A 25443-nucleotide genomic window follows, 5' to 3' on the forward strand; every position below is an offset into this window, starting at 1 on the left:
GTATGATTGCCAATGAAGCAACTCTCCGCCTTTATTATTTTGATTCGCACAACTTTCACAGTAAAAGTCAACTATGTTATTTATTTTGTATTTATATTGTATCATAGATCAAATTTATTTGTTCAGTGTATGTTCACTGGTATTAATATGTCTTTTGATTGAGTTAAGCCATTTCAATTGATATTTTATAGTGTGTCTTTCTATGTTGTGATGTTACACTATTGTTTCAGATAAGGGTGAATGTTTGGTACCATTAAAACGTTTAAACCCGCTGCAATTGTTTGCGCCTGTCCTAAGTCAGGAATCTGATGTTCAGTAGTTGTCGTTTGTTGATGTGGTTCATAAGTGTTTCTCGTTTCTCGTTTTTTATATAGATTAGACCGTTGGTTTTCCCGTTTGAATGGTTTTACACTAGTAATCTTTAGGGCCCTTTATAGCTTGCTGTTCGGTGTGAGCCAAGGCTCCGTGTTGAAGACCGTACTTTGACCTATAATGGTTTACTTTTATAAATTTTGACTTGGATGGAGAGTTGTCTCATTGGCACTCATACCACATCTTCTTATATCTGCAGTCTGTATAAGAAGATAATGTCTATTACACGGTTTTGTTAAACAACAAATGAAAAACTTTTAATATTTTGTACAAATATATATAACCTATATAATTTTGACTTTTCAAAACATTCTGGAGAAATTCATTATCCTGCACTTGTTATCAATATATATGCAAAATAAAAAGTATATGATTCATTCAGTTTTGTAATCTGTTTCCTTTTCAAACATAGTAAATTTCGTTCGTAAAGTTGTATTACCAGTTTCCAACCGTCAATCAAGCATGATAACGAATGATACCGATTTCAGTGCACAAAGTTTACTATTGGAATAACCTCCATCAGGTACGCTTGAGACCAAGCATTTTGGAAGCCATCGACATAAAACATTATGATAAACATTTCTTACTCCGAAAAAGTGGTCACGTAGTTATATGCGACATCGCCACTGTATCGGAGGTTGAAAACGTTCATCAGCGAATGTGTTTGTCCTTGTTTTTTCTGTGTTTTTTTCCAAAATTTTATTAGAACGTGAAGAAACAACAAAAACAATGAGGTAATAAAACTAAAAATTTAATATAAAAAAAATATAATCAAAATTGAAAACAATAGTAGTTTGGATAATTATAAATTAAAGGATTGTGGTTTACACATTAAATGTCCTATATGAAAAAGGGACAAACTAAGAGCATGCACGGCTAGCCAGTGAGCGGTTGATCGATCGTTTGTATTTTTGTCACGTGACAACGAGTTCGGCAGGTACTGTTTCTACGTTAGAGAGACGTAGGCAGTGTTTTTTTCGCAATTATGAGGCCAATGATCCAACACCAAAACCATGAGGACCAAAGTTCTTTGCATAACATCCTGTAAAAAAATGAAATTTGCAGTTAACAACTCGTAGGCAAAGATGCACTTAACAATACTTCGTCTCTTAGTTGCACGATATATTCATTGATTGTTGTTTAAAGGGGGACAATTTGAATTTGATAAAATTATCTAAGATAATCGGGAAAATTTGAAAAATTGTTTAATTAAATGGTAATTACACAATAGGATTTGTGTAGAAATTAATAGCTTTTATTTCCCATATTCAAAAAGTGTTCGGTAACATTGAATCTTTATCTTCATAAGTATGCATATGTGCCAATAAAATATTTGTATTTGTATGAAATTTTGTTCATTAAAGGCTTTACCTTTGCAGTAGATTTCTATCTCGTGTCTACATAGTGTTGTAGAATCTACAGGCTTGTTACACATCTTACATTTACTGCAACCTTTATGCCAAGCCTAAAATAAACATAAAAGGTATGTACATGACCTACACAGGTGACGAGTTACACTCCTTACATTTACTGCAACCTTTATGCCAAGCCTAAAATAAACAAACAAGGAATGTACATGACCTACACAGATGACGAGTTAAACTCCTTACATTTACTGCAACCTTTATGCCAAGCCTAAAACAAGCAAACAAGGAATGTACATGACCTACACAGGTGACGAGTTACACTCTTTACATTTAATGCAACCTTTATGCCAAGCCTAAAATAAACATAAAAGGTATGTATATGACCTACACAGGTGACGAGTTAAACTCCTTACATTTACTGCAACCTTTATGCCAAGCCTAAAATAAACAAACAAGGAATGTACATGACCTACACAGATGACGAGTTAAACTCCTTACATTTACTGCAACCTTTATGCCAAGCCTAAAACAAGCAAACAAGGAATGTACATGACCTACACAGGTGACGAGTTACACTCTTTACATTTAATGCAACCTTTATGCCAAGCCTAAAATAAACATAAAAGGTATGTACATGACCTACACAGGTGACGAGTTAAACTCCTTACATTTACTGCAACCTTTATGCCAAGCCTAAAATAAACAAACAAGGAATGTACATGACCTACACAGATGACGAGTTAAACTCCTTACATATACTGCAACCTTTATGCCAAGCCTAAAACAAGCAAACAAGGAATGTACATGACCTACACAGGTGACGAGTTACACTCTTTACATTTAATGCAACCTTTATGCCAAGCCTAAAATAAACATAAAAGGTATGTACATGACCTACACAGGTGACGAGTTAAACTCCTTACATTTACTGCAATCTTTATGCCAAGCCTAAAATAAACAAACAAGGAATGTACATGACCTACACAGATGACGAGTTAAACTCCTTACATATACTGCAACCTTTATGCCAAGCCTAAAACAAGCAAACAAGGAATGTACATGACCTACACAGGTGACGAGTTACACTCTTTACATTTAATGCAACCTTTATGCCAAGCCTAAAATAAACATAAAAGGTATGTACATGACCTACACAGGTGACGAGTTAAACTCCTTACATTTACTGCAACCTTTATGCCAAGCCTAAAATAAACATAAAAGGTATGTACATGACCTACACAGGTGACGAGTTAAACTCCTTACATTTACTGCAATCTTTATGCCAAGCCTAAAATAAACAAACAAGGAATGTACATGACCTACACAGATGACGAGTTAAACTCCTTACATTTACTGCAACCTTTATGCCAAGCCTAAAACAAGCAAACAAGGAATGTACATGACCTACACAGGTGGCGAGTTAAACTCCTTACATTTACTGTAACCTTTATGCCAAGCCTAAAACAAGCAAACAAGGAATGTACATGACCTACACAGGTGACGAGTTAAACTCCTTACATTTACTGCAACCTTTATGCCAAGCCTAAAACAAACAAACAAGGAATGTACATGATCTACACATGTTATTGATCGTCATACTCTGCTAAAATGTGACAGAAAAATGATGTTAATAATTGCGAAAGTTATCTCTTTCTTTAACGTTTCAAACAATACAAAAACTGATGGGTAGGCAACAACTTAACAATTGTAAGTTCAGAAAAGTTTACACACAACTATCTAGATTTAAATCAGTTCACCATGATTTCGTTTTGTTGGTTAACTAAGTCGAGCGTTTGGTTTTGTCAGGCATTTTTGTCAATACTTTTTCAATATGCTATACTAAAGTCTGGTCCAGATCATTTAATTTAAACAAATAAACGAAGTAAACAAACTCAAACTAAAATTGAAACTGAACTGAGTTTGAAACAATCGCCTAAGATTTACTGCAAAAAGTAAAATAACAAAAATACCGAACTCCGAGGAAAATTCTAAACGGAAAGCACAGCACTTGTCTCAGAATTTTATTTTCATATATGTAACACTCCCAAACGTGTCCATCCCCCCAAACGTGTCCGATTCCCCCAAACGTGTCCATTCTCCCCAAACGTGTCCGTTATATTCAATATTGCCCAAACGTGTCCGATAATTGTTATTCGCCAAAACGTGTCCACTATTAAACGCCAGAACGTCTCACGTCTTTTAGCGCTAATACATGTATGTTCCTAATGAAATCAATAACGTGAACGGCAATTCTATGATGGGGGAGACAGTTGATGCAGTGGTCATTTATTAGCATTAGTTTGTATAATTGCAAATTTAATCTGTAACATATGAATTAACTTTTGACTGAAATTGCTTATTGTCCAGTTGCAAGTATTTCATGCTCAATAAGATCGAACATACATATCCTAGTACAGTTGAATTAATTGTTTACTGTGTAAATTATTTTGTACTAATAAACTTCGATGATGCCTTTTATATTAATCCGAATATTGCACGGCGGGCTTTCACCAGAATTGACTTCCCTTTTTTCAACAGGTCTGATATTTTAAAAGCTTTTCAAATCATAAACTGGTTATCAGGTTTTTTAATAAATTTGAGGTTTCGAGCATCACTAAAGACACAGGAACAAGAGACATAACGTACGGTGCCAAATATTTCATGCATTATTTGAACGACATCAGTAAATACTGTAGATAGATTCTATTATTATTCCGGGAATTTTGGATTGGGCCTAAATTTTTACGGTTATTCGGTATTAGCGCTAGTTGGGATTTTCATCTAAAAAATTTAAGAGCGAGTAAAGACCGATTTTTTTATGACTTCAGTAAGAAACTACTTCAATCTCCGTTATGTAATAGAGGCCGTTTTAATAAAAGTTGCGGAAATTTAAAAAAAATGTTGCCTCCCAAAATACTACTGATGGCACCATGAAAGAGTGAACTGCTACAAAGGTTTTAATACGCAGAGATAGTAACATTCTTGCAACACGAGGTATCTGATTTGATATCTACAGTTTAACTGAGCATGGCTGCTTACATTTACATCCACCATAGCCGAACAGACGCCCCCACTTTAACCCAGGTTATACTGCTGGTTTAAAAAAGACCTAAAGTAATTTATTTCTATTTTTTTATGAAATAATAAAATGAGTATAAGTTAATGAAAAAGCAATAACCAAATAACCTACGTATTTATAATATGGACACGAATGATAGTTCCAGTGAAAGTTAAAAAAATAAGCTTGACACGTTTGGGGGATTGGACACGTTTGGGCGTTTATACAAATGACACGCTTTAGCGCTCTTTTACAACTAGACATGTTTTGCAGTTCAGTGACGTCGATGTGGACACGTTTGGGGGAATCGGACACGTTTGGGGGGAAGGACACGTTTCTGAGTGTTACATATATACCTTAATATAACACAAGGTACTTAGGTATATATGAAAAAAAAAATCTGAGACAAGTGCCTGTGACGGAAAGTCCATAAGTAAATGGCAAAATCAAAAGCTCATACACATCAAACGAATGGATAACAACTGTCATATTCCTGACTTGGTACAGGAATTTTCTCATGTAGAAAATGGTGGATTAAACGTGCAAAAAAAACAAACAACAATGAAAAACGCATGGTGCAGATATCCTAACTAGGTACTGACACAAACTGGTTCGTACTTTTAATATTAGAATCGTCCAACAAATCAGCTGTATTTAAAACATGTCGTTACTATTAATTCCAATAATTTCACTGCTGTCTTTTGCGACCACGGATTGCAGAATACTCTCATAATTCCTTGAATAACGATCACATTTTAAAAGTAAAGTTTGGACAACAACATTGTTTATGATGACTTATGACTGGCGACTGTAATTCCATCAAAATAAAAACTCGTCTTTTATTCAACAAATGCTAAATTTCCTCTGTATGGTCTTAAATGTAGATCGTGTCTTGCTGATCATTTTTGCGTATTTCAGTTTCTATCTATCTATTATAATTTTTAAGATGTAAGGCAAAAACACAAAAAATTGATAAAAATTGTCATCAAAGGGCAATAACTCTAATAAGGAGTCGACTGACGATTTCAACCATGCATACTTATTCGTAGATCTTGTCTTGCTGATTATTTTTGTAACTTAAAATTTCTCTTCGTCTAATATAGTTTTCAAGATAAAAGGCAAAAAAAAAAAAAAATGGTAACATTTGTCATTTAAGGGCAATAACTCCTATAAGAAGTCGCCTGACAGTTTATACGTCAATGAACAATTGGTAGAGCTCAACATTGTGAAAATGTTTGCCTTGTCAGAATTTCTCTATTTATAACAGTTTACAAAATAATAGATAAACTCGCATTTTACCCCTATGTTCTATTTTTGGCCATCTTGGTTGGCGGACGGGGTCATCGGACACATCTTTTAAACTAGATACCTCAATAATAATTAAGGCCAAGTTTGGTTAAATTAGACCCCGTAGTTTCAGAGGAGAAGATTTTTGTAAAATTTAACGACAACTACGACGGACGTCAAGTGATGAGAAAAGCTCACTTGTCCTTTCGGCCAGGTGAGCTAAAAACCATATGTTTTTCATAATATTTAAGATTAATCCCATTTCTAAATTATTAAAAAAGATCATGGTAACATTTTGATTGATTGACTTTCTGCACTATTGTGTTATTTCTTGACGGTCACTTTTTTTGGTTGACGAAACTGGAGTGCCCGGAGAGAACCACCGACGTTCGGTATGAAAACTGACAATCCTAGTCAATTTAGATAGGAATCGAGCGCACCTACCAAGTGAGAGATTCGAACTCACAACTTCAGTGTCCACAGGCTAGTGATAGCAGTTCAACTACTTAGACCACTTGGCCTACGGTCTCTGATAATATTTTGAATAAGACGAATGTGACAAATCTACTACCCCTGTCGCTTAATAGTGATATTGGTTCTTGAGTGGCACAGGAACTCAGTATACTTTCTGACCATACGAGTTTATCTATGATCTTTCGAAGGGTTATTGCTGTTTTAAATATTCAGTATTCAGTGTTTTGTGGACTGTTGTTTGTCTCTTTGTCTTTTAATTTTTGTCACGGTGTTGTTTGTCGTTCTTAAAATCATGATTTGGAATGCTCATTTAGCACTTTTTATATTTTTCACAAAGGTTGATGTTATCATGGTTATTGCAATAATTCATTATCACCCGTCTCTATTGTATTCATTCATAATTAAAAAATGAAACGAAAAATTCAAGGTGCATAACTCTAGAACAGTAAAAGTGACACCATCAAAATTCAAACTTGATCTGTATTTTGTGGTAATAAGCATTGTGTATAAGTGTCATAACATTTGGTTGAGGCTAACTTAAGTTAGAGAACGGAAACGAAAAATTCAGCAATTTTTCCATTTGTAAAGGGACATAACTGTAGAACGATTAAAGTGACACCACCACAATTCAAACTTGATCTGTATTTTGTGGTAATAAGCATTGTGTATAAGTTTCATAACATTTGGTAGAGGCAAACTAAAGTTAGAGAGAGGAAACGAAAAATTCAGCAATTTTTCCATTTGTAAAGGAGCATAACTCTAGAACGGTTAAAGTGACGCCATCAAAATTCAAATTTGATCTGTGTTTTGTGGTAATAAGCATTGGGTATAAGTTTCATAACATTTGGTTGAGGCAAACTTAAGTTAGAGAACGGAAACGAAAAATTCAGCAACTTTTCCATTTGTAAAGGGGCTAACTCTAGAACTGTTAAAGTGACGTCACCAAAATTCAAACTTGATCTGTGTTTTGTGGTAATAAGCATTGTGTATAAGTTTCATAACATTTGATTGAGGCTAACTTAAGTTAGAGAAGTGAAAAGAAAAGTTCAGCAATTTTTCCATTTGTAAAGGAGCATGACTCTAGAGCGGTTAAAGTGACGCCACCAAAATTCAAACTTGATCTGTGTTTTGTGGTAATAAGCATTGTGTATAAGTTTCATAATATTTGGTTGAGGCAAAATAAAGTAAGAGAACGGAAACCAACTTTAGGACGTACGTACGTTCGTACGTACAGACGGACAAGGGTAAAACTTAATGCCCCCTCCGCTACGGCGGGGGCATAAAAATTGGTGTAATTTCCAGAGCTTGGCATTGGATAGTGATGCTAGTCCAACGTTTATGGTGACTTCTGTATTTCTGTTATGACAAACTTGTGCTGATTGGTTCGTAGTCTTATTTGGCGTTTACCCTTTTACCAAGCAAATTCGGCAACCGTTTGCATGTGAGAAACAACCACTTCTTTATCGAATCATATAGCTCCAGGTAGTCATACATAGACACCCACAGGTTGAAAGGTTAATTGATTGATTGATTGATTGATTGATTGATCAGATTGATATGAAGAATGGAGAGATACATGTAGGTAAATGCACGTAACTGGATCAAGTGATTGGGTTGAAATTAAGAGTGACATTAAAAGACTTCAATGCATATAATACTGGTTATTGTCAGAAAATTTAACTGATCTGTCCATGACGAAGAGTTGTTTTGATGATTCTTTAACGAATATAGACACACAATTCAACTGCATAGCTCATAATTATATAGGATTTTTAGGACCAAGTGAGCATAAAACTTACATCTGTTAGTCCTATGGCTCGTTCAGCTTCATACACTGTTTTGCCACATCTAGGACAATGGGGACCAGGCCCGGAGCTTGTAGGTCCAACATGCTGATCCCTTGGACGATTACTATAAAAAAATAAAATATAATTTTAAAAGTAACAAATTCACAAACACTAAATCCGGTCTTGTTCCACTGTTTTATTATTGTTAAATAATAGACACTGGCTACGATTACCCGCAATAAGTAACAATAAGAAATACTTATTGTGACTTCCGAGACAGACTGCAGAAATGTGTTCCCGGACATATATCCTTCTTCAGCGATATCTCATTTTTTACAAGAACTTCTTCTATATAACTGCATACAATTTGCATCTTGGAACCGTTGAAGTTTATCATTAAAAGCTTGAAAGGATACAAACTTTTCACCGACCAAAAATTGGACATCTTGCTCATTCGTATCTATTATTAGAATAGTGAGTTGTTTTAATCGACCCCTTGGTAAAAGTGAGCGTCACATTGGTCAATACATCTGGTTTATTCATGTACTTGTTTAAAAAATTATTTAAAAAATTGTTCGCAAATCAAACATTTTTTTATTGGTGCCTGTCTGAACATATTTTACGGGTAACAATAACATTAACTACAAGTAACAATAAAAAATATATTATTTGTACCTGCAATTTCCGTATGAAATCGGGTCCTGCCCGTAAAACTTTTCGGCAATTAGTCTCGGAAGTAACAAGAATTATTTCTTATTGTTACTTTTTGCGGGTAATCGTAGCCAGTGCCTCAATAATAAAGTGTTTTGACACATACAAATATATATATATATAATCGTACACTATTGTATAAACTTTTATCTATACGTTGTAAGGATGTGAAAGAGAGGCGCACATACAAATCAATTTTAATTCAACACATCCAACTTATATCCTGTTAACTATCGATCTACTGTGGATTCATTTATTTTCGTGGATTGAGGAAATCTTGTCTTTTCGTCGATATTTAAATTCGTGGGTTTGCCAAAGTCTGTATACAATCCTTATAACAATGTGTACTTTTTGGAACATTTAAATTTGTGATTAACCTCCATGAATATTGATATCCCACAAATAAAATTAACAGTGTCTATTTCAACATTGATCACATCACGACTTGACACCGATCGTGTAGTAAAATCGATACCCTGTCGACGATTTGTCACCGATCGTGTGATAAAATGGATACCCAAAGCCTGTCGGATATAGTCTTACCTCATCTCACTGTCTTTGTTTCCAAACTGAGATCCAGTTTCCATACTGAGTGCACCCGCTCCCTGACCGAATCCGTAACCCTTTGGACCGAATTTTTTTCCGTGACATCCTTTACAATACACACGACCTTCATGCTCAGCTACAGTTGTGCTCTCTAACAACTTATTGCACAAACCTAAAACAACAACAACATATTAATGTTTTAATGGTGATAGATTGCACGTATTTTCATTTCTAGTGTAGTGTTGGAAATACATTTGCACGCCTTCTTTATAAACGTACAAAAATGATCTGCCACTGTCAAATAGTAAACCATTCGTTCATTTTTGCATACATGTAAGTTTATTATTTTATGTATATTACTTTTATTTGAGCGACTTACTTCATTACAATAAAAGGTTACATTGTTTGAATTTTGTTCAAATATTACTACATGTTTCAAATGTATTTTGAGATAATTTTAAACTACATTTTTGAATTGCAGTTTAGGTGAGATATTGTATGAAATTCTAAGTTTAAGGTGCATAAACAGTTTCGGGTACAATCCAGCTAACCTTAAATCTATACCAAAGCCAAAACAGAAAGAGTCAGTTAATATAACTAAAATATGCCGCATTCTTATTGAGTTAAGTACTTTTTTCCCAATTTTCGTTAAGTTTTGCTCTTTTCTCTAGCTGAAGATATTGATATTCACTGAGGTAAAATAAGGGAGGCGTTGAAGAACTTAATCGACCACATGATAATGTGTTTGGGCAAAGTATTATAGAATATCTCCTGTGGTTGTGTGTTTATATCAAATAAATAAATCCGTTCTTCCCTTAAGTGTTTTTGTGTAGATGTTAAGATATTTGCTAGTCTGGTAAATATTCACAACGCGTTTAGAATCTGGGCAATTTCAGGGTATTGATTTGTTGTTTATATACTAATCTTTGAAGACCCTATTGTGACCTCTTAGTTATAAAAAATAAGGAGATGTGGTATGACTGCCAATAAGATACTTTTCCACCAGAAACCAAATGACGTAGAATTATATAGGTAACCGTAAGGCCTTCAACAATGAGCAAAACACATGCCATATATCAAGCTATAAATGTGTTGGTTTTATTATGTTGTTCGGTTACTGTTTCATTGAACTATACATAAATCTTCATCACATGCTGAAATATCAGGTCGTTAGTTTTTGTTTGAATTGTTTAAAATTTGTCATTTCTGGGCCTTTTATAGCTGACTATGTGGTATGGGTTTTGCTCATTGTTGAAGACCGTACGGTGACCTATAGCTGTTAACTTCTATGTCATTGGGTCTCTGGTGGAGAGTTGTCTCATTGGCAATTATACCACATCTTCTTATTTTTATAATATTACCTTTCTGAATATATAGAATGTGTCGTGCATCTTATTTCCGATTTTTCCTCACTATGAAAAGGAATTGGTGATATACGATTGCACAAATGAAACAAACATTGTGTTTCATTTAAGAGAATTTACTCGAAATCGGCCTCGTTTAACGGATACAAAATTGAAAGATAATATAACCAAAGTGTAGATATTTTTATTTAAGAAATGGATGATTTGTAAATTCAGACGTTAACAAAATTTATTATTCCACTGTTTAAAAATATTGATAGTTTAATCAATATTTGATTGGTTGAGACTATCCCACGTGTCATTGAACAAATCTTCATATTCCATTCTGAGGATCATATTCCCCTCTGAAATATTGGGATAATTTACTTCGTGCGACGTTACGCGCGGTTAATGTACATAACGTTTTGAACTTCTTATTCTTCTTAAAATAGCGATAGCAAAAATCATTATCATGTTTAAATTTATTTCAGACGATAAAACAAAAAGACTTATAATTAAATTTTGATCCTTACTGTTTATCAATGGGTATGTCGTGTTTAGTTTGACTTACAAAAACAAGCGGATAAGAAAAAAAATGTATGCAAAATAGTATTTAATGTATTGATAGTAAACAAAGCATAGGCAGTGGAATAAAACATTCATTTCCCTTTGTCTCGGGATATATGAAGATTTGCTCACCTTCGAAAAATCATATTTCCCTCGGGCAGAGCCCTCGTGAAATATGAATATTCTTGGGTGAACAAATCTTCATATCTCCCTCCGGCACGGGAAATAAATGTATACAATACGATTTTGATGGAACATATAATATCGGGTTTGGTTTTCTCAATTTCGAGAGAACCGAGCCACTGTTCTTTAATATATCATTATGCTATTTTCATCACTTACCACATTTAAAGCACATTTTGTGCCATTTTTTACCGGCTCCTAACTTTTCTTCAGCTGCATACACAGCGTTTCCACAAGCCGGACAGATCGACCTTTCAGGTGGTTTGAAAGGCATTGTTTACTACAAAATAAATAATTGCCTTCAAAAAACGAGAGTTGATAACTTTATAAAACCACTAGTACCTAGAATCGATACTTCTGGTGATAATGTGCACATCTACCTTTCAGTAAATCGGTGAGCGATCTCTCGAAAATAGGATAATCATTTATATGCGTTGCCCGTCTGTTTTTACATTATGGCTGTCAGATCTAAACAATTAAAACCATTCCCTATCTTACTTTTTTTTAATCTACCATGATATGATTCTATCATTGTCTGTTTCCTTCTGTTAGTAATACCTGTATTTCGATGATGATGATACGTATTCGACTCATAAAAACCGAAAAGTAACAGTGAAATTGACCTAATATGTTTACGTACAAGATAGTAAACTTAAAACTAATAAGATAAATAGCTATAGATATAGTGTAATTTAGATCTACTTGATTTCTTGTTAATGTGATTAAATAAAGAATTTAGTTGCACTAGTTATCTATGTTCCAGTAGACATTGATGTTCTTTGTTAATTAATCTTGCAGTCTCGGCTGTATGTAAATTTGGCAGCGTCATGTAAATAACTAACTTCACATAGGTGACTCACATAATTTATCACGAACTGTGTATATACATTCCAAATTTTACATAAACAAATGTGAAAATACGTCATTCTTTTCGAACTATCATGTAGAAAATCAATTGAAAATCTCATAAATCATAATGTTCTACTATTGTTAATTAAGTATTAAATAAATGCTTTTTAAAGAATTGCTTTGTTAGATGAAAGATTGTTTTTTAAATCTAAAAATAAGTTTCGTAAAGTTGAGATAAATCATGGGCAGATTTAGGGGGGGGGGGGGGGGGGGGGGGGGGGGCTCATCTCCCCCTTATGGAACTTCATGTATGGTTAATGCATAGACTTTTTACAAGTCCCACTCCAAACGTTGCATAGTTTGGGCCCCCCTTTTTCAAAATAATAGATTCGCATCTGTAAATATTTACATTATATCTAAGATTCATTAGTTTTTTGTCTTTCAAGCAAATTGTTCAAAGACCATTGACTCTAACCATCAAATAATACCGAATCCAGATACGTTTATCTTGTTATCTTTCACCATATGAAAATATCAGGTAAACTAAGGACTGAAGTATGAACATTAAAGTTCTTTAAAATAATGTCACTAGGGCTTTCATGCTGTCATATATATAAATATTTCTAAAGATTCAAAGAAAAGTGATCAAGTTCATAACAATATGTTCATATTTTATTTTTAAAAGTGTTATGCTAAAATAATCTTTCCCGAAATCAGTAAGACAGTAAAGATTTTGCGACTTTTTTTTAGCTATTCAATAACCTTAATACAAATTATACTATCTACTCACCTCAGTGTTCGGTAACGTCAGTAGCGAAACAAGGCTGGGAATTTGGAATTCTTTGCACACGGGACAATCTTTATGAACTTCCACCCCAACATCTTTGTTTTCAGTTTTATTACAATTTTGCACACTTCACTTATAAGAGGTTCGTACAAAGGGGTTTTGAAAAAAATCTCACAAAGAGTTGTACACAACACCAGGAAACTAATCAAGATATGGTTATTTCCTCAATTGTAGATTAAAGGAAGCAAAACATATTTAGAAGAAGTCGATTAGTACACAAAATCAAGTGAAAAACCAAACTTTTTAATAGTTTTTTCTTCTTACAAAATCAAATAATTTTATTTCCTAATTAAAGGGCCCATCAGAACCTACATGATGCTTCAAACGGTAAACAAATTTCGACATAAATGGTTCCTGCATATTTGCCTATCTCGTCATCAGCGACAAAGAGTGAATGATATGATATAAACATTTGTAATTCAACGTAATATAATTTATAATCGGGACCACTTTCTTTTATCAATTGCGGTAGATAAATATCTAAATTGTAACTTAATTATGGAGTCTGTGCTGTAAGCTGAGGATACTTAATCTTCAAAGATTGATGAAAGCGGATTAAACGATGGATGGGATTAATTTTCTGCCAGCTGCGCGTACACTGATGATAGGGAAATACTACATAGATATTATTATAATTAACGTGTATTGTACTTAAGGGCAAAATTAACAAATTAATGTCGATTGCATGCATATTTGTTAGGTGACTATAAAATTATACTTTTAAAAAGCAGTTTCAAAATTATACTCTCAAAAAAACAATTTCACATAAATTGAAATCATCAGTCCTTTTAGTCGGATATCTAGAGAAATCAGTGTAAGATGACCAACGCCGATATGTTCAGTTTATCGTACTAGCCACACATTCCGTCCTGTTCCCCTTAGTTACGACATCACCGAATGTGACGTATTATAGGATTTATGCTTGCCATGATCAACACGACGGGTGTGACAAGTAGAGAAGGAAATGCTCACCCTTCCCGAACACCGTATAGTGAAACCCGGCTTCTGTTTTAAGATATTTTATATAGTAAATTATCATCTGAATAAATTGAAAGAGGTGTACACATTTGTTTTCATTTTATTGACCCAAAGAATAAATACAAATTAGTCAAGTCTGCTGGTCAGTTACTATATAATTATTTTACCGTTTTATATTTTTACAATATGAAATATTTTATAACAGGATCCGGGTTTCACAACACTTTAATTACATTACCTTTACATGTATTTTCATAAGAATACTAATTTCTTTTTTGGCTTATAGCAATCGAGATGCTTTCCAAAATTAGATTGTTTTCAACAAAATGCAAAAGTCATGACAGCACTGTTTCCCGTGATAACGCCAAAGCAAAGCATAGGAAAACAAACGAAACATTTGATATAATTCGTAATTTATGGTTGTAGCATAAACATGTAATGATAAGAATTGGATGCTTCTTTTGAAATTTTTATAGGGGTATAAAAGCGCTCATCGTGCGCTTTTTAAGTATCTGCTCTTCATTCAAAATTTGCTTTGGTCAACGCTTTTACACCCCAATTAAATGACCAAAAGAAGCATTCAATTCTTAAATAATATTTTGTTTATGCTGGTGAAATTTTGAATATTCATTTGTTTCATATCATAAATCAACCATCAATGTTTCGATTCGTTTTCAGATATTTACTATGATCCCAAACATGTTTTGCAATGCTCTAGTCTAAAAAAATACTCCATATAATTGGAACATTTTTTTCCAATGTGAGTAATATAACTCTGGCTAACCTCGATCATATATTCTTGATGGAAGATAAAACAATCAATGTTCCGAGTGATTTTAAAGTTTATGAACATTATATTTACAGAAAATGACCGCATCAATAATATTCCACCTCAGCACGGAAATGACCACTGTGCTGGTGATACCCTCAGGGACAAAACTTAAATCTCTCGCATCAAAACAGTGTGAAGGCCAAATCAAGAGACATACGAGACAATAATTTCATAAATTGCTGGACAAAATCAACATATTAAACTTTATAAAGATTAGCCATTTAAAAAAAATATTGATTCTCTCTTTCTTCGCAGTTGTTCAAATATCTTAATACGAGCACACCTGACAATACCAACACGCTTTTGTATGATTCGATTTATTTTTTTAATAAGTGTAAGTGTTCACTTTTTTCAATATTTGTTTTGTTTGTGTTGGTCATGGTGCTGTCTATCTTTCGTGTTGATAAATGGTTCGTGTTTTCATATAAAAAAATATCATTTAGTCATGTCTCAGGATTACACGTTGTAGCTTTATCGATGTTTTGCATATGAGGTAGTCAGCTTTAGATAAGTGGCAAATAAGAATCTTTTGTTCAATATAATGATTTACAGTAAAGGTCCACATCTTTTTTTTTATCTTTTTTTTACAGAACTTAATGGTAAAATAGAAATTAGTGAAATTGAGGCTATGGTTCCCATGAATCGCTCCATACCACCAATTATCATGTATATCTATGATTATACCTTCAACAGTAGAAAGGGTTCAAAGAAAATTTTCCGAAGTTGAATAGCTCGATACATACAACGACTCCCATAGGCGGACCAGAATGCTTGCAACTGAGTTATCCCCAAATTTGATTGGTTCGCTTTGCTCAATCTTCTATATCTTATTGTTATGTTTTATGACCATTGGATATTTTCGTTTTTGTTCTATTGCATTATATTGCAAGTCTCTGATTTCTCTAATTACCCCTTGTGTATGTTCAAATGTTTCTTTGGTGAATGTTCACCGCTCTGTTGTATAAATAACCCTTAAAATTTATTTATAAACAGTTCATTGACTCTTTGTTGTCAAACATTCCATAACTATATGGCTGTCAGATATTGATAATGATACATGAATCACAATCTATTTGTATAATGTACTGCAATGGTAAATATCTTCTTTTTGTTATTTGTGTCGTTGAGGTGCTTTATGATTGACTAGCTTATTATAGTATATCCCACATTTTCATTTTTATTCAAAATTAAGTAAATATATACCATGCATGATTTATAGTTGACCAGACCTGTAGCGATTTTCTCCTTCTTGATATATTATACAGTTTGCTTTTAAGATGTTTTTGTTGACAAAGTGAATAAATATACAATAGTTCATGTATATTGTCTCCTCATGCAGCAACAATAAGATAAAAATTGATTCGATTAATAATTGGTAACATCTGGATGTTGTATGTTTAAGGCATACCATCCTTAACGAAAATCGAATATCAAATTATACTTTGCCAATTAATATTTCTTGTATATCTATCCTTTGACATCAAGTAAAAAAAAAACGAAAAATGGTCGGATAAGATAATTGACCGGATTTTAAATATTATTATATAGATGAATGTGAGTTTAAAAAGTGTCTTCAACTTCTCATGGTCAGACATTGAAATATTTTCAGCCGTTGAATCTAGCCATGGTGTGAAAGAATTTGCCTTATAGAACACTAAAGGTAGTTATAACGATCTATATTTACCTGATCTTTTAGAACAGTAAAAGAGTAACAAAAAATGTGACATGAAATAAATGAACAATGGATAATTTTTTGTGGATTTGGTTTATTGCGAATTTACAAATTATTGTAGTTTTTTCAAAACCGCATTTTCGACCAAAAAGATTTACACAGTTCTCTATACAGTGCAGAGAGTATAATGATTTCACATGGGAATGTTTATGTCCACAAAGAAACGTCATCATGACATTGAAAAATTCAGACGACGCTTTTCTTGTATGTGGAATAGATTTGAAACTCTCGCTTCTATCAAAATCACCTCATTATCAGGCAAATCAGCAAGAACTAGCCTCAGACTATGATAGAATGGTACAACATGAGAGACCAACTAAGAACCGCTGGGGTGATCATGAGTATCATCGGTCGTCATCTTTTGAGGAGGGATATGATCCATTCAAAGACCCAAAAGGTTATAAGACGGGGAGTAATTGGAATGAGCTTGAACCGAACACTCAGGTTAAACATAATACCTATGGAAATAAAGAAGGATACGACAGATCCAGGCCTGGTTACAACAACATTATGGAACCACATGGTCGTCAATCTCAACGGTACTCCGGAGTAGATGATCGATATATGAATACTCAAGATGAAAAATTTCAAGATGAGCATCTTCAAAGTAAGGATGGAGAGAATGGATACAATCAAAACCCCAAAGTACATTTTGATAATCATAATACATTTCAAAGTAGTTATAATCTAAAGACAAACAACAATCCGCATCCAACAACGACAGATCTATTTCAAAGAAATCCTTTAGCTACCACTACTACTCCAGATGGTATGATTTCACAAGAAAAACTTGATGAAAACTTAAATCAAGTACTGTCCGGATACTCATCATCTGAATCTACTGAGAAAAACGATACACACACTGACAATGACGAACAGCGCATTCCAATCGGCGTGGATTCTAAAATGGAAGATACGTCACTGGAAAAGGAAGAAAATATCAATGAAGAAGTTCCAGAACATAATTCCGAGAATGGTGAATACGGGAAGAGACCGATTTATGAGCAAACACACGATACTACCACAAGAAGTGCATTAATTTCTAAGAAGGAAGTAACAATTATACCCATTTATACTACCGAGCCAATAAAGTCTACATTGCAACAGAGTTCGAAAACTGTGAAAATACAAACCGTATCTGAACAGAAAGTCACACTCTTGTCAGTGAAAACCACGGTGCCAAAAAATTATAAAACTGTAACAATGAAACCAACAATTAATAAGAATGGACGCACTATGACAGCGAAACCTGCAGTTCAACAGAAAACACACGAAGCAGCAGAAATCCATGACAATAAACAGAGTGATAAAACAGATGTCAATCAGAATGATAACAGGCCGGAGATTACAATTAACAAAGACACTAATGGTCAATCTTCGAGTTACAAAACTGACAGAAATATTGTAACGAAACAGAAAATGAACGTTATTGATGACACACAGGATAAAGGTGATTTTAGGGAAGACCCCGAAACTGTTCTAAAAGCAAATAACAACACCAATGATAAGTCAATACATGATTCAAGGTACGCGGGTGACACAACCGGAATTAGTACTGGAGAAGAAAAGGACGACACATCTGGAGGATGTTATTTCTTTGGAAAAATGTTTTCAGTTGGACAGTTTTTGAAAATAAGTTATGGTTGTATAATGATGTGTGTAAAGCAGAACATGATGAAACGGGACTGTACAGGAACACATACGTTACAGAATAAACCTGATCCAGATAATGCCATTGCTAATTGGCATCCTTAATATCAAATATAACTAATGAAACTGGCATCCTTTATATCAAATACAACTAATGAATCTGGTATCCTTAATATCAAATACAACTAATGAAACTGGCACCCTTAATATCAAATATAACTAATATCAAATATAACTCATGAAACTGGCATCCTTAATATCAAATATAACTCATGAAACTGGCATCCTTAATATTAAATATAACTAATGAAACTGGCATCCTTAATATCAAATATAACTAATGAAACTGGCATCCTTAATATCAAATATAACTAATGAAACTGGCATCCTTAATATCAAATATAACTAATGAAACTGGCAACCTTAATATCAAATATAACTAATGACAGGAATATTCAAGTTATTTTTTTATATATGGAAAGCATGATGTGCATAAGTGATTTAAAATTTCTATTTATTATCATATGTATACTTGTAAACGGTAATCAAAATAGAATAGAACAAAGTGAAGCAATCCTACTTAATTACAATGAACGAATAAAATTGCAGTTTTTATAAATCCATCGTATTAAAAATAACTTTTTAGTATATATGAAATTAGCGATATAAGACTTCGGATATTTTTTAGTGAAATTACTTTATAATAGAAAATTTATTTAAATGTAGAGATGCCGATATTAGAGTGAATCACGGAATTATTTCATTTTGTTTTGCCTTCCTTAAGTATAAACAATCGTCAATATCCGTTTTTTTTATAATATTTGTAACCCTTTAGAAACTTCAAATTAACGTCAGAAATGTGACAGTCTTTGTTGAAGTCATGAACAATTTGTCAAGTATAGAGGTATCGGCATATGGTATTGACGCTTGATTATCATGATTATTAAATAAGGCCGTCTGTTGCCTTGTGTTCATCAATTGCTATGTTTTTTTTTATTGTAAAATTAATATTATCGGTAAACTATGTAAAAATCTCATTTGTTTATGTGTAAAGTTGGAATGAATGAAATGAATATTTTGAAAGTTTTCAAAAATCATTCTATACCATTTTGAACTAAATATCACATTTGCAGGGGGTAAATCCAGTGTTGGAGGAAAAGGAAGTGTGTAATAGGAGATCGTAAATGAAATTTTCAAACGAATTATTGCGGGAAAAAAAAGAAGAAATTTCAATAAAAAAGGGGTGTCTACCCTCTCCTTTTATTTGTCCCAAATACTTTTAATAATTGACATACTCCATCTTTAAACGGATATATTTAGAAACAAAACAATATATTATGGTTCGCCTATAAGCATCAGGATTACATTGGGGCATCCCAGATTACAGAAAAGTGAAACTATTAGCCGAAAAACATTCCTGAATGCTTACCCAATGTTATTGTTTTAATCAACCATATGGAATTTCAATATTAAGAATACAAAATACACTATATCACTGTTGGCCTGGATTTCCGTATACATATGATTCTATTAAGGTTTTATTCTTAAGTGTATTCAATCCAAATTTGTTCGTTGCCCTATAGAAACATACTAGTATTACAAAAACATCATGACTGATAAACATTTTATATATGATTGGAAAAGATTACTTTATTCTTACTAGTATTTGTAACGAAACATAATTTACTATTCACACTTTTGCTCTAGGTTGTCTGCAAATGTGTTTATTTTTGTTCATGTTGGGTACGCTCTTTGGACTCGTAAGATGTAAGGACATGATACAATTTTTTTTTCTCTTTGACATATACGCTATGACAATTCATTTGAAATCAGTTTGAAATATTAGTAATAGTTCCTTGTATTTCTTTCTTAACGAAACTACGCAGTAATATGCCATTGTTGTGGTTATTTTTTATTTTCAAGGATGTTTATGTTTTAAACAACTATCAAAGTTTGATCATACAAATAATACAACATTATTGAATAATCAAATCTTGAATAAACAGAAACAATATGAATTTAATTAAAACATTAAAACAACACGGTCGTATATCCGTTTCATCAAACGTTTTCGTTACATCAGACATCAGGTTTGCTCTTTAAAAAAAGTTTAGATTGTTAAATGATAAAACATGAATAGTCGGGAACACAAACCTAAAACCTTATACTCAATATCTTAAACAAATCAAACAACACCTAAGAACAACCACAAACAAAGAGGCGAGATTATTGTTTTGTAAAAAATATATCTTCGACTTTCCATGACATTGCTTCGGAATGTTAATCCGGAAATTAAGCTTTTTCATTTAACGTTCTATATATTTTGCTTTCCACACTGTCGAAATCCAGGTTCATTCACATTGAAATCGATACTGTCGCTTGTTGGGTATGTACGGCTGCTTTCAAATCCCGAGAATATCCGAGGGTACCATCTGCCAAAGAGCCAGTACTTCACCTTGGCATGATTTAATTTTATTTCAGTTAATAGATTATAGATGAAAACAGGGCTAACACTTCTCTCTCTGACAAAATTTAAGAAACGGTTTTGGCTGCTCCGTTTGGAACTATTGTTTTGTAATGATGTACTCCACACACATTTAACTACCCTATACCTTTTGATCTGGAGAGCACATAAAACAAGGATAAAGCAGAAACACATACTCGTATTGTGCGTAATTAAAAAAAAATGATAAATCAGTAACATATATTGTGCTAAATGAAAAACAAGGAAATTTCAGAAACACATATTGTGCGCAATGAAAAAAAAAGGATATAGCAGAAACGCATATTGTGCGCAATGAAAAACAAGGAAATTGCAGAAACGCATATTGTGCGCAACGGAAAAAGAAGCCGAAATTGAAGACTCTGAGACTCACCTTGTGATCAATAAAAAAAACCAAGGAAATTGCAGAAACACATAGTCATCGCATAAAAATAAAGGAAATAGCAGACACCCACATTGTGCGCAATAAAAATATAAGGAAATAGCAGAAACCCATATTGTGCACAATGAAAAACAATGAAATGGCAGAAACACATAGTCAGTGCAATACAAAAAAAAACCAAGGAAATAGCAGAAACACATAGTCAGCACAAAAATAAACACCAGGGAAATAGCAGAAACACATACTGTGCGCGACAATAAACAAGGAAATTGCAGAAACACACATTGTGCGCAATAAAAAAACAAGGAAATTGCAAAAACACATAGTGTGGCCAGTAATCCTATATGTTCAACAATAACAATGTGTAAATTGTTTATTGCATTATTGAATTTGTCTTACTAACGGATATAAATCTGAAAATTGATGAAATTTAGTGAAGTTTGAATATTAAAGAATAAAAAAATATAATGAAGGATTTTTCGATAATTTTCTGCAATTTTAGCAAATCACAATGTTGTTCAATGCTTTCCGCTATACATTGGTGTTGAACACAATTTTTATAGAATTGACAAATTTACGTCACGATTTACATGTTTTTTAATTTTTTTTTACATTGATTTCGATGTATTTCCTCAACCAAATAAATAATTTCTATCAAAATTTACTTCTAATGGTCATTTGAATTTGGGTACCAATGTCCTTCTTGTTTATTTTCTTATGGAATTGGGGAGTAATCTTCGAAATTTCTTTCCCTAAACATGAAGTTTTAAAAGTATTTTTTCTGCATGTGAATATTACCCCTGTTCAGTATAACACTACATAATGTTGTTACAACATGAACGAACATATATTTTTTATGTGACATATGCCTTTCCTTTATTTTAATTAAAACTAGTGCACGTATTCCCTAAGACGACGTTAATTCAGCTATTCGTGCATTATAGGACTAGTATATATGGTTTTCGCACTCTCGATTTTTCTCTGTCTTAGTCGTTTCCTTTTGGTCTGCTGAAGATTTTGAATATTTTTTTGCATATTGGTTCTATATATAAATAAGAAGATGTGGTATGAATGCCAATGAGACAACTATCCACCCAAGTCACAATGTGTAAAAAGTAAACAATTACAGGTCTATGTTTCTATTTGAAATTGTTACAATGTATTAAGCAACTATAGGTCAATTACGGCCTTCAACATTAAGCAAAACTAACACGGTATAGTCAGCTATAAAAGGCCTCGACATGACAAAACGTGAAACAGTTCAAACGAGAAAACCAACAACGAAAAACAAATATGACGAACAGCAACCAAAAACAACTACTGAATTACCGGCTCCTCACTTGGGACATGTACATAAAAAATGTGGAGGGGTTAAAACATTTTTTTTTAACCAGCTCATGGTGTAAGAACACGTTCATAAGATACAATTCTTTAAAATATGGTAGGAATTATAAAGGTCTGGACTTTGAGCCAAAAACATGTGCTTTGGTTTCAACTTTTCAAATCAAACCTGACACAATTACGTATTAATACATCCTCACAATTAATCCGAGTGTTTCTTAACTTTTGTTGGGGGAAGAGCAGATTGCAAGCATTTGGTTCTAAGTATTTGATGAATAGCACTTAATTCGTGTTTACTTATAAAAAGAGAAACACTTTTTGATTATAGATTGATGGTGATTCGTAACTCTCTTTTCGCACTTGGACCGCTGTTTATAAAGTTTTCTTCTCAATGAGTATCACTAGTTGTCACTCTTTACGGTTCATGTGGACCCTATAGATAAAAAATTGTGTTCTCACCTTAAATGTACTCTGAGTACAGACAAACTTGTGTATCTGGAAAAGTTTTAAGGCATAGCATGCTATAAATAAATGAAATTCAAAATGCATTTTATGTTTTAGAAAATCAAAACTTAACTGGGTTTTGCAGTGCATTTTTTTAGTTCATACTGAAGGTGCCAAAATATACAAAGTTGGGAAAGAGGTTTGAGAACTTCACCATAGGTAACAATTGGAGTGAACTGTAGATACCTGATTTAAACTGTGTCACTGAGTGGACCATATCAAGTAAAACTCAACTGTTTGTTAATTTTATCATCTTCTACAGGGACGAAAAAAACTAAGAGTAAATTTTCAGGTAAAAACACAGCCATTTTAGCCAAAGGGTCCACATGAACCTTAAAACTTATTCTTACGACACACTATTTATATTTCTGTATAACTCACATTGGATTCGATTTAATTTTAGACAGTTTTTATCAATCTTGCATATGTATATAATGACTGTTAATAATAAGAGTTTTCAGTATGATCCGCTCTTGTATAAATGTTTGAAAACAATTATTGTGTTCAGCTTATACTGTCAAAACCGTACACTATAAAAATGGTGTTTAGATCCTAAACACATTTCTAAGCACATCTTTTGTGCACTTTTTTTTACATGTTTAGATCTAAACGTGTCTCAGTACAATGTGTTTAGGATTGTGTTTAGAATCGTGTTTAGCTTAGAAAAAAGTGTTTAATTTCTAAACACTTATATTTTTAAACACATTAAAAGTGTTTAAATTCAAGACATGTTTAGATATTATGTGCTTACTGAGAAATGTGTTTAGAAATTAAACACAATCCTAAACACGTTTAGATCTAAACATGTAATACAAGTGTTTAATTTCTAAGCACGACTTTTACAGTGTAGCTAATGTCGTTTTAAAGTTATATTTACATACATGCATATGTAACATTTTTGGTATTATGAATAGATTTTTTCCAGTGCGCTAGTATGAAAAAAATGACAGCTTGAGATAAAATTGTATTTAATAAAAACATATTTGAACTCATAGAAAATTCAACTCTATTGTCCGTCTTTGATCTCCTCTTCTTTGTTGCATCAGTGCAAACGCTAAAAAGAGACATTATGTTAATTCAAAGTGCTACGTAACTATATCAACAACTATTTTGTCTTGAACACATTATTTGTTTTATTGGTTGTTTCAGTAAGTGTGATTACTCTCAGATCGATAATGTGTGTCTTTAGTGTTTTTACTAGTTGTTTTGTGCATTGAAACGATCTGATGAGTTGCTGTATATCGTATTTGTTTTTCATTTTTTGTTTTGTACATATATCAGACCGTTGCTTTTCTCTTTTGAGTTGTTAAACACTTTCTTATGTCGGGGTCTTTTATAGCTTGCTATGTGGTATGGGTTTCGCCCATTGTTGAAGGCCTGAAGGTGACCTATAGTTGTTAATTTCTACATTATTTGGTCACTGGTGGATTGTTGTCTCAATGGCAATCATATCACATCTTATTTTATACTATCTAAATGTTTGGTACTGTTTTAACTGAGTATAAACTAATTGAATTGATTTTGTTTTGTTTATTAGCATGACATGAGCATTTCTTTTATTAGCAAACAATTTACAATATTGTAAGACTTGTTTATTTTGTTATGCAATTTTTCCTTCGCAATGTCCTTAAAGGTATGTCGGTAAAGGTTTCATGAAATATGGGAGAACATGTGGCTTGCGGTGGCATCGAATGATACAATTAAATCTTATGCAATTCATTTATCATCTGCAACAAATGATAAAGACCATATTTATCACGTTAAAAGGTACCAATAGTATTATTAACAGAAACAATGTAAGTATCGATAAAGACAACATTCAAAGATATTACTACAGTGTTTAATTGATAACCGTTAAAAAAGTTTATCCAAAGAACCAAAGTTTACATTGATCGTAACTAAATCTAGGGCTCAAAGATTTTAAGTACATTTGTAATTTGTTGTAACGAAATCCCGTTTGCCAATTTACCAGTAACGTTCATTGACACATGAAACATCACTTCAGACACGGACATAATGAACGAGTTGGGAAATATACAAAACAAAAGAAGGGGAAAAAAGAACATCGGATTTTCCGACACCATCAAAAAGAAAAAAATAGGGAACGAAAAATCGTTTCTTTTGATGTAA

The 25443-nt window shown here is 32.9% G+C and overlaps 1 protein-coding gene across 11 annotated transcripts; it reads right to left on the reverse strand.

The window, feature by feature from the left end:
- Window positions 1–1107: 1107 nt before the first annotated feature.
- On the reverse strand, window positions 1108–13462 carry LOC127704770 (muscle LIM protein 1-like). Of its 11 annotated transcripts, none has more exons than XM_052208986.1 (6): window positions 13335–13461; window positions 11855–11975; window positions 9600–9774; window positions 8358–8469; window positions 1744–1837; window positions 1108–1414 (listed from the first exon to the last, which is right to left on the reverse strand). In XM_052208986.1, exons 2-6 carry the CDS (start codon window positions 11967–11969, stop codon window positions 1356–1358), a joined length of 555 nt encoding a protein of 184 aa, XP_052064946.1. In that variant the 5' UTR covers window positions 11970–11975; window positions 13335–13461; the 3' UTR covers window positions 1108–1355. The 11 variants fall into 11 exon arrangements, with proteins under 11 accessions (XP_052064946.1, XP_052064935.1, XP_052064937.1 ...); XM_052208977.1 differs by lacking the exons at window positions 1108–1414; window positions 1744–1837 and adding exons at window positions 2009–2038; window positions 2124–2177; XM_052208978.1 differs by lacking the exons at window positions 1108–1414; window positions 1744–1837 and adding exons at window positions 2009–2038; window positions 2379–2432.
- Between the last annotated feature and the right edge of the window lie 11981 nt (window positions 13463–25443).

Source organism: Mytilus californianus, unplaced genomic scaffold, assembly GCF_021869535.1.
Source record: "Mytilus californianus isolate M0D057914Y unplaced genomic scaffold, xbMytCali1.0.p SCAF_6, whole genome shotgun sequence".
NCBI lineage: Eukaryota > Metazoa > Mollusca > Bivalvia > Mytilida > Mytilidae > Mytilus > Mytilus californianus.

Excerpts from the sequence above, each read along its gene's own strand:
- LOC127704770 (XM_052208986.1), bottom strand. The coding sequence starts at position 11,969 with ATGCCTTTCAAACCACCTGAAAGGTCGATCTGTCCGGCTTGTGGAAAC. Across the intron at positions 8,470-9,599 it reads AACAAAGACAGTGAGATGAG|TAATCGTCCAAGGGATCAGC; the intron begins GTAAGACTATAT and ends ATTTTTTTATAG. Across the intron at positions 1,838-8,357 it reads GAGCCATAGGACTAACAGAT|GCTTGGCATAAAGGTTGCAG; the intron begins GTAAGTTTTATG and ends TGTTTATTTTAG.